The sequence below is a fragment of the Protopterus annectens genome, chromosome 1.part0 (assembly GCF_019279795.1).
Source record: "Protopterus annectens isolate FY-2018-M chromosome 1.part0, PAN1.0, whole genome shotgun sequence".
NCBI lineage: Eukaryota > Metazoa > Chordata > Ceratodontiformes > Protopteridae > Protopterus > Protopterus annectens.
Window position 1 is genome coordinate 1,302,014,940 of NC_056725.1, and position 13,431 is coordinate 1,302,028,370.

The following is a 13,431-nucleotide window of genomic DNA, read 5'->3' on the forward strand; positions in this document are numbered from 1 at the left end:
ATTCTATTTATTACTGCTTGGTGTAACTCATTCTAAGCCTTTTAGTTTAAGCACCTGGGCTTCAGACCAGTTTTACATTAGGAAGGTTTGTGGTCTGCACTGTAGTGGCAGAACAGGTAGCTTACATCCTTCTAAGTTGGGAACTGCTGATTGAGGGCTCAGTGTCTGTTATTCTAAAAGTGTATTAATTCTGGTTTAACCACTTGGGCTTGAGGCCAGTTATTTTACATTAAGAGGGTTCGTGTTCTGCACTCTTGTGGGAGGAGAGGCTGGACTCTGTCCTTCTGAGCTGGGAATTTCTGGTTAAAGCTTATAGTGCCTGCATATTTGAACTGCTTCTTACTGAAATTGGTACACCTCGTTTGCTGTAGCATAGACTAGATTCAGGCCTGCTGAATCTAGCTTTGTTTGTATAACTTGAGCACTAATCCAGGCATTCTTTAAAGTATTCAGTTGTATTTATTACTGCTGGTAGTAACTTGATTAAAGTGTAGCTATCATTTCTAAGTCTTTTGGATTAAGCACTTGGGCTTCAGACCAGTTGTTTTACATTAGGAAGGTTTGTGGCCTGCACTGTGGTGGCAGGACAGGTAGCTTACATCCTTCTAAGTTGGGAACTGCTGATTGAGAGCTCAGTGTCTGTTATTCTAAAAGTGTATTAGTTCTGGTTTAAGCACTTGGGCTTCAGGCCAGTTATTTTACGTTAAGAAGGATTGCGGTCCGCACTCTTGTGGGAGGAGAGGCTGGACTCTGCCCTTCTGAGCAGGGAATTTCTGGTTAAAGGCTTATAGTGCCTGCATATTCTAACTGTTTCTTACTGAAATTGGTACATCTTGTTTGCTGTAGCATAGACTAGATCCAGGCCTGCTGAATCTAGCTTTATTTGTATGCTTGTTGTTTGTTTATTTCCCTGAAATGCTAATTCCACCTAAAACGCGGCCTTTTAGCACTTCTGTGGATCCCTAGTGATATCTGCATTGCTTACTGTACTTATTTCCTTGTTTCACTTGAAAGAAAGTTACTGTTTGTCATTTTTGCATTTAAGTTACATGTAACACATTGCATTTAAGTTACCTGGCACTTGCTCACTAAAGCAATTATATAAGTCAGCTCTAAAAAATTAAAAGCACTACACCCTCACAAACTCCTCTTGAGTACCTTGTTCCCCATTGGCCCTTTTTTTCAATTATAAAGGAATTCCCAATACTATTCTAGCATGTCCAAAGGTCAGTTGTCAATCTCCTCTCCGGTCCAGCTGGTGAATCTGGGAATCTTGAGGCAATGTTACAACTGTCTCATGTACACAGACAACCCTCTCCTCCTCCCAACAAATTCCAACACATGTGAGAGATGCAACCATATAGCCAAACTGGAGGCTAAGCTCTCTCAACTCAGTACTGGCATAACCAGTCAGGAGGAGAAGGAAACCACGCTCACTACAATTCCAGTCTCATATAGACCTACCACGACAACAAACCAAACACATAAACACACAAAAACATACTCGGAGGCTCTAAATAAAAATCTGCCTAAGCAGCAGAGACCTCCAAAGCAGACACCCAAGCAACCGCTACCCCAAAACAAAACACATGCGACACATAGCTCACAAAGCCAGTGTGCCAAACAGTCACAGCCCTTAAGGCTAAACAACACACCTGATACACTTGTAATAGGTGACTCTATCGTCAGGCACACTGACGTCCCGCTCACCAGGCTGAACAAGGAGAAGGTCACGGTGAGCTGCCTGTCGGGCGCTAGGATCCGCCACATAACACAAGCACTCAGGTCACTCCAAGGGAAGTACAAATATGACTCAGTCATTGTCCATGCCGGTGTGAATGACCTGAGACGTACCTCCCTGGACTACATGAAAAGAGACATAGAGGAGCTCTCTGAGCATGTAGCCCAGGCCGGTATGACCCTGACCTTGAGTAGCATCTTACCCTCACCAAGAATGATGCCACAATATGAAGACAAGATGATCAATTTCAACAATTGGCTTAAGTGTTGGTGTCATTCAAAGGGGATCCAATGCCTGTCAGCCTGGGATGACATGCTCGACAAGCCACGATGCTTTGCTAGGGACGGCTTGCACCTGTCACCCTGGGCTTTCGGATATTGGCAAAGGCTCTTGCTACCCCATAGTGCCTTTTTTAGGCAAGGCTCAAAAGACAAACCCACCTCCATAGGTATCACAAGGGATAAGAAACTAAGAGCAATGCTACTCAACGCCAGAAGTCTAAACCTCAAGATGCACGCACTCGAAACTCTCCTTAGCATGGAGAACATCGATATCTGTGCAGTAACAGAAACCTGGTTCAAGGCTCCCGAGAGCACCCCAGCACTACCAGGTTATACCTCATACCATGCTTTTTGGCCCCAAAACTTGGACCGAACCACAAAAGTAGGGGGAGTATCAATATTCGTCAAAGATACCCACACCTCCAGGTTGGTGGCACAGCACAAAGCATCAGAGACTATCCATGTGCAACTAACTGTGGGTAAAACTGCCTTCCAGTTTATAGCCTGCTACAGACCACCCTCCCAAACACAGGAACCCCACTTGGCCTTCCTGAGAATACTGGAAAATATGAAGGTCTCTCCAAACACCATTATATTGGGCGACTTCAACTACCCAAACATAGACTGGGAGCATTACTCTAGCTCCAACACCCTAGCCCAAAGGTTCCTAGAATGTATAAACTCAAATGCTATGGAACAACTTGTTACCACTCCCACAAGAGGGGAAAACATACTGGACCTGATCATCACCAACATGGGGACACTATGCTCCAGACCAGAAGTGTATCCCTCACTGGTAAGATCAGACCATAAACTAATCTCACTGGATATTCACATCCCGACCCCACCCCTTGCCCAGAAAACCACAGTGAAAAACTTCTCTAAAGCAAATTTCACACGCCTCAAAACCGAGGCGAAATCCTTCAAAGCCCCTGGGCCTGTGAAAAATACGGCCCAGACCGCAGAATCCTTTATAAACACATTCTATGAACACCTTCAGGAATGCATGGATCATGCAATCCCAAATAAAACCAAGACCCAGTCCTCCAAAGGCAGACATCCTGTCTGGTGGACCCCAGCCATAAACAAACTATACAATAGAAGGAGGAAGCTACTACATGATAGAGCAAAATCCCAAAAAGGGAAGGCATCTCTGATCAGTATTAGCAAAAAACTACGGGCACTCATAAAATCGTCTAAGGCCAGCTTCGAGAGAAAAATTGCACAGGACACTAAGGATAATCACAAGGCTTTCTTTAGTTGTGTTAGGAACCTGGGAGGGAATTCCCAGATATGCTCAGAATTAGTCCAAAATGACAAAAAATACACCGAGCCCACAGACATTGCCAACATCCTAGCTGACAGGTTCAGTGCAAACTTCTCCCCCCTCTCCCCACCAAAAGGGCAAATATCTATCCCAACAGAGTGCTGCCCCCCTGACATCTCAGATGCTCAGGTAAGAGCCGCCCTCTCCAAAGCAAAAAACACAGCATCAATGGGACCAGATGGTGTCCCAGGCTGCGTCCTACATGAACTCCAAGAACAGCTAAACCCAAACATAAAACTACTGTTCAATCTTAGTCTTACTACAGGATATGTACCCAAAGAGTGGCGTACAGTAACAGTGGTCCCTCTCCACAAAGGTGGTGCCTCAATGGATCCTGGAAACTATCGCCCCATAAGTCTGACTAGCTTGCTCTGCAAAGCTATGGAAAGGATCATCATGGACCTCATAAATAAAGATATTGGGGACCTACAGACACTGGATCCTACCCAGTTTGGCTTTGTTAAGGGCAGATCCTGCCTCTTAAACCTGGTCGATTTCTTTGAAACAGTCACCAAGGCCATTGACGAGGGGAAGGTGGTCCACACAGCCTACCTGGACCTCGCAAAAGCCTTCGATACAGTACCCCACTCGGGCATTATAGATAAGCTCACCAGCTTAAATATAAACCCCTATGTCACTAGATGGGTTGCAAACTGGCTCAAGGACAGAACCCACATGGTTAGAATTGCTGGAGCCATGTCAGACTCCAAACCAGTTACAAGTGGCGTCCCACAAGGCTCAGTCCTGGGACCTCTCTTGTTCGGTATATATTTCTCGGCGGTACAGGCCAACACGGAAGGAGTGTGGCTGACCAAGTTCGCAGATGACTGCAAACTGGGCGCCATAATCAACTCTCCAGCCGACACAAGCATCCTCCAAAAGGGCCTCATAGAAACAGACAACTGGTGCCAGAGCCATGGCCTCAAGCTAAATGCCAAAAAGTGTATAGTCATCCCCTTTGGCAAAAACAAAGTGCCCACAAATTACCACATAGGTGGTAATCCATTAAGTACAGAAGAATTCATTAGGGACCTGGGGACCCAAGTTGATAGCAATCTCTCATTTGACAACCACATGGCCAAAGTGGTTAGAAAAACATTTTATATAGCCCACCTAATCATGAAGGGATTAACATCTAGATCAGGGGAGGTCATCGTACCTCTTTACTCATCCCTCATCAGGCCCATAATTGAGTACAATGCCCCTTTTGGGATGTACCTTACCAGACACCTGCAGCAACTGGAAAGACCCCAAAAGTACCTCACCAAGAGGATCAAAGGGCTCAAACAGATGCCATATGCTGCCCGGTTAAAGAAACTCCAGCTCTACTCAGTGGCATACCGCCTGCTCAGAGGCGATCTGTGCCTGACGTATAAAGCCATGTCCAACCCGGAATTAATGGACATGCTGCACCTCAGAAAATCCAAATCCCATCGAGCAACGCGCTCGAGAGACTTGAACCTCAGCACTGAAATAAATAGGACATGCTGGAGGGACAGATTCATAACCCAGAGGCTCCCTTCACTCTGGAATAAAATCCCAGTCCAGGTTAGGCAGAGTCCCACACTGACTCTCTTCAAGAGGAATCTTGATGAGTGGATGGGAGATCGTAGGTTTACCCTGGCTATCACTTCTGTGTCACTGTTAGACAGAGGCACAGTATACTAACCTCAAAAAAAGGCATAGCAAAATTAATTTAAAATGGGTGGCGAAAGCCAAACACACTCTGGCTAGGCTTATAAATGCCCTAGGGCAGATAGCCTAGTATGAACCTATGAACCTATGAACCTATGATTTGTAGACCTATTTCCAGTGCAGATTTAGCTTGTAAGATGTATTGCATCAAATAAAAAGCACAGCTCCCAACTCCCATTTAGAATTTATATTATGTGAAGTTTAAGTATTTCCAGGCTATAATAAAGTTGTCAAGGTAAATTTATAAAACAAAGAGTGCACTGATTATAGTCTGAAATCAAAGGAAAACTAGCTATGTTATAATCAGGTTCATGCATAAAGACCTATCTATAACAGGCTCAGTGTGCCTGCAAATGATCTATTGCGATCGCTGTATTACCCTAGTAAACAAACTAACTAACTAAATAAAATTATGGTAGGTTCTTAACGAACCTCACTGTTACAGCTAAGCAAAGATGACACTGCAATACGGGAGACAGTTGCCACAGAACTGGATCAGAACCGGACAGATTATTGACTTTAACTTACCTCAGACTGTCACATAAATAATATTTGGGGAAAAAAGTACATACCTTCCTAACTAGCAAACTTCAAAAGCCATTACACTGTAGAGCATTTTGAGGAAAAGCTCCTCATTTTGCATTGGAAATATATCCCTCTTCCACAATGAGAGGTTACACATCTGTTGCTTAGATCTGTAAGCACAAATTTAGTGTAAATAATACTGATTCATGAGGATGAACAAAAAATGTGCAATAACCATGGAGCAAATTATATTGACTGCACTGTCAGTTCCCTGGTTAAAGCTATTAATTATATTGCATTATATTTTATTCCCTTGTTTCATGTATGTTGAAAACTGAAAACACTTCAAGCTGTCACATATTGTTTGTCTGCACTCTGGGGCAGATACAACTTCCCATGTACCACAAGGAATTATCATAATGTTTTCAGTTGTAGCCACAAGTGTTATGCTGTTCTTCAAATAGATTTCAGGACTTTACCTTTTCTGCGTCAATCTCAAGGTGATTTTCTTTAATCCATTGATGAGACATAACAGCTTGGTTACAACTGAAGACCTGATTGTAATCCTTTATATATTGTTTATATGCCGATGCCATTTGGAGTAGCTACTATTTGAATAAATTCAGTATTTCAGCACTTATGCCCCATTACCACATGTTGAATTTTTTTTTAGAGCTGCATTTTTTACCTTATGGAATTCATCTTATACTTTTGCACTATCCGAATAATTATAAAAATAAATGTAATGTCAATTTTTTTTGCATAGTTAATGTAGTATTTGTGACACCATAAATGGTAACATGGAAATGGTTTAAGGTTTCACTGATAAGCAAATAAAGCTGCCCAGTTTATCACAGATAGGTGTTTACTAAAACGCAATTAAGCAACACAGCATTTCCGAAACATCTAAAGATTAACTGGCAACAGAAGGTAACAGATTCATTGCTAATATCACAAATTATAATGGGATATACATTTCAGATTAATGATGTAATATATAATCTGCTCTAATCACACAGAGCCTGTAAATGTGTAAGGCATAAGTCACTTTCTCTTTTTACACTAATTTTATGCTTTCTCATTTCTTGTAGGAAATTTTAAGGGTTTGTGTAAACAGATTGATCATTTCCCCGAAGATGCAGATTACGAAGCAGACACAGCAGAGTACTTTTTACGTAAGTAATTTTTTTAAGTTTACTGGAGCATGAAGCATATAATACTTTACTTTACTCATCTTTTTAGACTTGAGAATTTAAATGAAACTGGTAGGAAAATTTTAGATTTTAAAATATATTCAGAGATTGCATTGAGTTTTATCTTATAGCTACTTTCCATTTAAGTGCACCTAGTTTTGTAGATGAGAGCAAGGATCATATAATGTGACAATGTACTATATGGTACAAATCTGTGTGTGTGTGTGTGTGTGTGTGTGTGTGTGTGTGTGTGTGTGTGTGTGTGTGTGTGTGTGTTTGTATGTCTGTCTGTGTGCACATTCAGGCATGTGCATACACGGGTCTATATTACGAAATCGAAAACTCATTTCAGCGAACACCACAATACTGACACACATAGCCCAAATCACAAATACGCCGAACCCCCTAAACCGCAAAATTTCAAATCTCGAATTGTTATAGTTGGCCAACACCACCGCACGCTACATACTACATACCCAAACATAATAAATAAAACATATACATACACTAACCAAACCCTACTTCTAACCCTACACTAAACCTTACATACATTACTATCAATGCACTTACCTTAACCCGCACTCTTACCCTAAGGTCTGTAACTATCGCACACTTACCCTACAGACATATACCCAAACAAAACAAATAATCCATACACATACACTTAACAAAACCCTACTTCTAATCCTAGACTAAACCTTACATACATTACTTATCTATGCATTTATCTTAACCCGCACCCTAACCCTAAGGTCCGTAACTATCACACACTTACCTTACGGAGCTATACCGCAGACGGGCCAGCCATAACACTTTGACATATCGTGTTTCGTGGTTTTGAACGTTCGCCGTTACCATAGTTCGCGCTCTACATGTCGGTGTTGTGTTCACTGAAACAGGTTTTCGATCTCGTAATATAGACCCATATATACACACACACTCACACACACACACATATACATATATATATATATATATATATATATATATATATATAGATATATATATATATATATATATATATATATATATATATATATATATATATATATAAAACTATGCACATATACAAACAAATCGTATTATGTGTTACCTGAAAAATATACGTTTCTGAAAACTGTACTACTGATAGGAAATATGTATGTCACCTCATATGGATTCATTCACAGGCCAGAACCTAGTTGAGGTATTATGTAGTGATAACAACTATTTCTAAACTTAAGTCTGCAACAATACACAACAGGCTGACAGACAGGTTTCATAAATTGCTAGTTTCAAGTACAAATGTCGCTACACCAGATTAGTGCCAAGTACTAAATTGTAAGAAAAAACATGAAACTGTCTCAAGAAAAAAAAAATAACTACTACTTTATTCTTACTGAGGAAGCACTCGTTGCATAAAACCTCATGTCCCTTTATGATTTTAATATTTTGTTTTTCTTCAGACAGTTTTATACTATTCACTGAAATAACTACCCTATAAACTTCATACCAAAACTCCACATGGATGAAAAGTTATAATTCTGCATAAAAGTTATTTATTTAACATTTATTAACCAGGAAAGTCTGACTTGGAACAAAGCCAATTTTCAGTGGCGGCCTGGGGAGAAATGCTCTATATGGATGTCTTTGTAATGTGGGAAGAAACCAGAGCACCCAGAGAAAACCCACATGAACACAGGGAGGAAATGCAGACTCCACACAGAAGGCACCCCAGCCGAGCATCGAACTGGAGAACCTCTTGCTGTGAGGCAACAACGCTACCACTGCACCACCGTGCAATCTGTTAAAATTGGTAGATGAGCTATTTTACACATGATACATGATATAATTTTCATATGTCACCTATTAAATATAAAATCAAACTGCACAAAAATACGGATGTTTACTTTTTAAGTCCACAGAGGTACCTGATGGTTTGCATGGAGCAAAATTTAGGTTCTTCCCACAACACCCCTGGGCATGCAGTAATAGGTATTTCATGCAGACCTCCTTGTGACTTTGGGCATCTTTCTGTTGAATGCTTGTTTATGTATAAGACAAGAGCACTAGATAGAATACACTGATTATGATCTGAAACTGGTAGAAAGATAATGTAACTTATACAGGACTACAGTACAACACCCAAAAGTAACAGCTTTGCAAGGTGTATAACAGCTTTTGAAAGGTGTAAAACAACTTTTGCCAAGCACCTTTGAACATCATTATGACTGGGTGACAGACAAGTGTTATCAGAGAGCAGCACTGGAAGTGCTTTTGCAGCTGTAATGTGCTTCCTGTTGCCATGCTGGTGAAAGCAAGTGAGCCAGTTTTAAGTGTCTAACAGCATTTAAAGATGCTGGCTGCCTGAGTAGCACTGCCAAGTGCGTTAAAGCTCTCAATACAATAAAACACTTTGTGCACCTACAAGTTTTTCCTCTGTAACAAGTTGTTATGATTGGAGCACTGGAGACAGGGTGTTTCCAATCATAACTACTTGTTATGTGCTCTCAAAAAGAATGTCAGCATTCACTTCTGAAACATTTTCTCTCCTCTTTTGAGGTAAATTTCTTGATATCCATGTCTTGAACACAAAATAGGTTTGTTATTATCAGAAATCATTACTGGATTCTAGTCCTTTATAGTAAATCAAATAAGTGGTATCTCAATATGGAAAACTATTGAGTAATTCCAGAAAAATAGAAAAATGTAACTATAGCACCCATTATGTAATAAAACCAGACATCTGTAACTCACAATTCTAGTTTCAGTCATCATCAAGCATTTGTCAGCAAAACGGTGACATCTCCTGTATAATATAAATAGTGTTTTAACTCACTAACATCTATGTGGCATGGAATGTCCCATACCTAACAGCCTACACACATCCTTGCATTCCTCCAGACCATTTCCTGAAGAATCAACTTAAGATGCATAAGATAAGCAAATGTAATTATTTTTTTGAACAATTAAACCTATTAAAACTGCACAAATAGCAATGTTGTCAGTAAGACATATTCTTTATAGTGATGTTAGTTTCTGCATTCATAGTCTTTCCATAAATACTATATTATAATGCATACAAACCCAGATTTACATTTTTGATAAATGTTCACAAACAAGTTCCTATATCTTGAAAGCTGTACAACCTAGGCATATCTTGTTAGAACCCTTTTGTTAACCAGACAGAAGTTTTCATGACAGCAAAAAATTATTTTCTGAGTGTATTTTTATTGAGACGTTTATAGAAATATGAAAGCATATTGTTAACTGCATAATTAGCAATATAAATAACATTGAATATCTCTCAAGTTGTGCTTACAGTAAAGATATCAAGGGCAGCTTTCTTCAGCAACATCTAAGGTGGTTTTGTAAGTGTTAAGTGCATATGGAAATGTTTATTTTCATAATTACTAACAGACAACTAGCAATATCTCCAGTATAATGTGTTAAACCTGAACACTGACAATGAATTTGCTGTCTCCTACTCTGGCATTTCACACCACATCCCTCAATAATATGTAGGTCTCTAACTGCAATGCAGAAACAAGACCCTTCCATTAGGGATGGCTGTAATTAGGTGTACAGAGCTAGAGCAAGCTGGAACCAAGGTACTGGAAGTAAATAATAAGAGAGAGAAAAGTAATAAAATGGGAAGAGGCACAGAATACACAGGCTAGACACTGCCTTACCTACCAAGGCTTGATATTGGAGTATAGGCAAAGAGAAAAGGAATGGGGCACCCTATGTGAAAAACCAGCACTAGTAAACATTTTACTATAATCTAGAACAGGAGCTGCTGCGAAAAAGTAGATATTTAGTAGGGCATATGAAATATTGTATGATAACTGTAGAAATCAATTAGAGGAGGCTAGAAAGGATTGGGAAGAGAGATTGGATAAGCACTTCACAATGAAACAATCGGAAGATATATGTATGGCTTTCAGATATGCAACAAAGTCTAGAAGATTTAGGATTTTTGAAAGTGTTTGCATAGGTATTTGTATACCCCAGGCAGACTCCTCAGGTAGATTACAAATGTTGAACATGTGATGGGGAAGAAATAGATAACTGAGAGTGCAATGAGTTGGTAGACTTTAAAAAATCCCTACAGAGTACTCTGTCTGGAATACTGAGTGAACAAATGAGTGTAACTAAGGAAATTATTTTTTTGAGTTGGGATACAGGATCTGAATTCCTTAAAGATAGTAAGGTATTGTTAATCTGGTGGCTGCCAAAAAAATTGCTATGAAAGGTATATCAAAGTATAAACCAACCACGCTAGAAGTAGTAAATATAGAAAAAGAGATAAATGAACAGGAAGAGGGATCTTTAGAAAAGGGTAGGAGCAAATTGCACAGAAAAAAATAGGAATTGTGGGAGCAATACATGCAGAGTAATGTCTAGAATGAGGAATGAGGTTTAAGGAAAGGCAGGAATTGAATGAGTTATGTAATGTTAGAATGACAATGGCTTTATAGTAGGTTATATATGACTTATAATGTTTGCAACTGAAAATATATCAATATGGTTTGTTTTCATTTTTACGAATGTTTGATTGTCTATGCCATAACTAATAATTTAATAAAGATGTTTCTTGATAAATAATAAAAAAAGAACAGGCTTTGTAAAAAAAAAAAAATAGCATGTAGGTCTCTCCGATGTGAAACTATAAACTTAAATATAAAAATATGAATAATAAGTAATAAACAGTGATTACTTTCAATACAGCAGGGCAGGACATCTTAGGGTAACAATCCTTGTGCCATTTTATTAATAAGTTATTGACCTTTCTAATACTGCCTACTGTTAATTCACTTAGTTAAAGAAGACAAACCACATAAAGATCTGGATGCCATGAGCTGTGAATGTTAAATGGAAGCATGAAAAAGGCATTATAGGCTTGAAGGAGTTAATTACTCTCACAAATTACTTAAGGGGTTAAAGCTATTAGCTTGTACAAGCTCATAGTACCGGGTTTGGTTTCCACAGTAAGGGACTCTCTGGGCTAAAACAGGCAGTTGTTACCAATGGGTACACCTGGGTAACAAATAAATGGTTTACCTTTAAAAACTCGAATCACAGTGGTTTGAGTGCTCATATGAGCAACTCAAAACCATGAAAGTGTAAACATCGACAGTCCTTAATGTTCAAAAAACAGCAAATCAAAAAGCAGTTTGCTGTTTTTCGAACATTGTCGAACAAAACAAAATGAAGTGTAAAGCAGGTAAGCAAGCACCCCTGCACCCCCCATGTGGAGGGCTGCGCCCCCTACACCCCCCCTACTTTATTATTCTAACTCCAAGATCACACTACAGTGGGGAAAGAAACCATTTCCCGATCCCCACTATAGTGCAACCCGCCCCAGAATGTCAAATGTGCAATGAGTGAATCTCACTGTGTATTCGCTCATTGCACATTCGAACTTTTTTCCGTTCGGCATTTGCAAATCTTGCAGACTGCCTTTCGCACAATTGCTGTTTGCCTTTGTGCAATACGCACATCTAAAGGTAAACCCAAATAAATACATAAATTAGAACTCCTTTACTATTGTCTGTTTTAATGGATGATATGCCCCTATTATTACATTGTTTAAGTATTTTAGTTTCTTTAAATATAGGACAATACCCCCAAAATGTTCCAATATATTTTATTTTTTTATTTTTTTATTTATTTATTTTTTGCTAATTTTATGTAGTGAGAGCAGATTATCTCTGTGGTGTAGAGGGTAGAACCCTACTTCTAACACAGATGCCTCAGCCTTGTTTAGAGAACCAAGATTTAGAGGAGCTGCCCAGTCAATACTGATGCTATCTTGCCCATCACTAATAAAAAACAATATACCAAATCAAACACAGCCGTAAAAACAACAACAGGACATTTATTGGGTAAGTGCTTTAGTGCTATAACAATGCACTTCTTCAGACAAATAACATCAACAACATACATTATTAAATACCATAGAACCATTTAAAACAGCCAATCGATGTGGCAATTTATTTGCTTTCAGTAAAGGTTTTAAAGGTATACCACCATTCAATCCAGGAAATCTATGAGCCTGAAGGGTGGTACTCCACTTAGTTTCAGCCACTTCAGCTTTATTGGCCATCCTTTATCCACTGGGTTGGTTTTATATTTTTTTATTTTTTTATATGTTTTATTGCTGTCTTGCCATCAGAGATGGTCGAAACATTTTGGAGTTCCACAGGGGAGGACTGCCTGCAGTAAAGGTCAGTACCTCACTCGATTGCCCACTTGAGGAAATGGGTTTCCAAGGAGTATATGCACTCTTGTTAGGTACTGCGAGTATGTGGAAATTTGCATTTGCAAGCAGCTGGCCCAGACATGCATTGCATCATGAATAACAGCTGATGCAGTAGGGTTCCTAAAGGTATAATAATTCCTAACATCCTGTAGGATGATAGTCACTCTCTCTAGTTCTCTTCTCTTTTGTCTGCATCTTGATGTCTTCTATTGTAAGGATTGCAGAGGGATGCATGGAAGAAATGGGAATATTACTGGATGGCCATGGAGTTGGGGAAAAAAAAAGCTAACTAATGATACTAGGACAAATTTCAATAAAATATCCATAAACAAAGCTCAAAGTTTCAAAGACAAAAGAGCAGCTACTTGTTAAAGTATAAAGAAAACAATTTTGAATGCCATTGTACAGCTTAACATTTAGAAAAA

At 39.3% G+C, this 13,431-nt stretch overlaps 1 protein-coding gene across 1 annotated transcript in view; it reads left to right on the forward strand.

The window, feature by feature from the left end:
* The window catches only part of CACNG2 (calcium voltage-gated channel auxiliary subunit gamma 2), a 1,878,586-nt gene that overhangs the window by 1,023,938 nt on the left and 841,217 nt on the right, over positions 1-13,431 (forward strand). Inside the window, exon 2 of the mRNA XM_044066277.1 lies at positions 6,661-6,744. Within this exon, the coding sequence (XP_043922212.1) occupies positions 6,661-6,744 (84 nt within the window). The remainder of the gene's footprint in view (positions 1-6,660; positions 6,745-13,431) is intronic.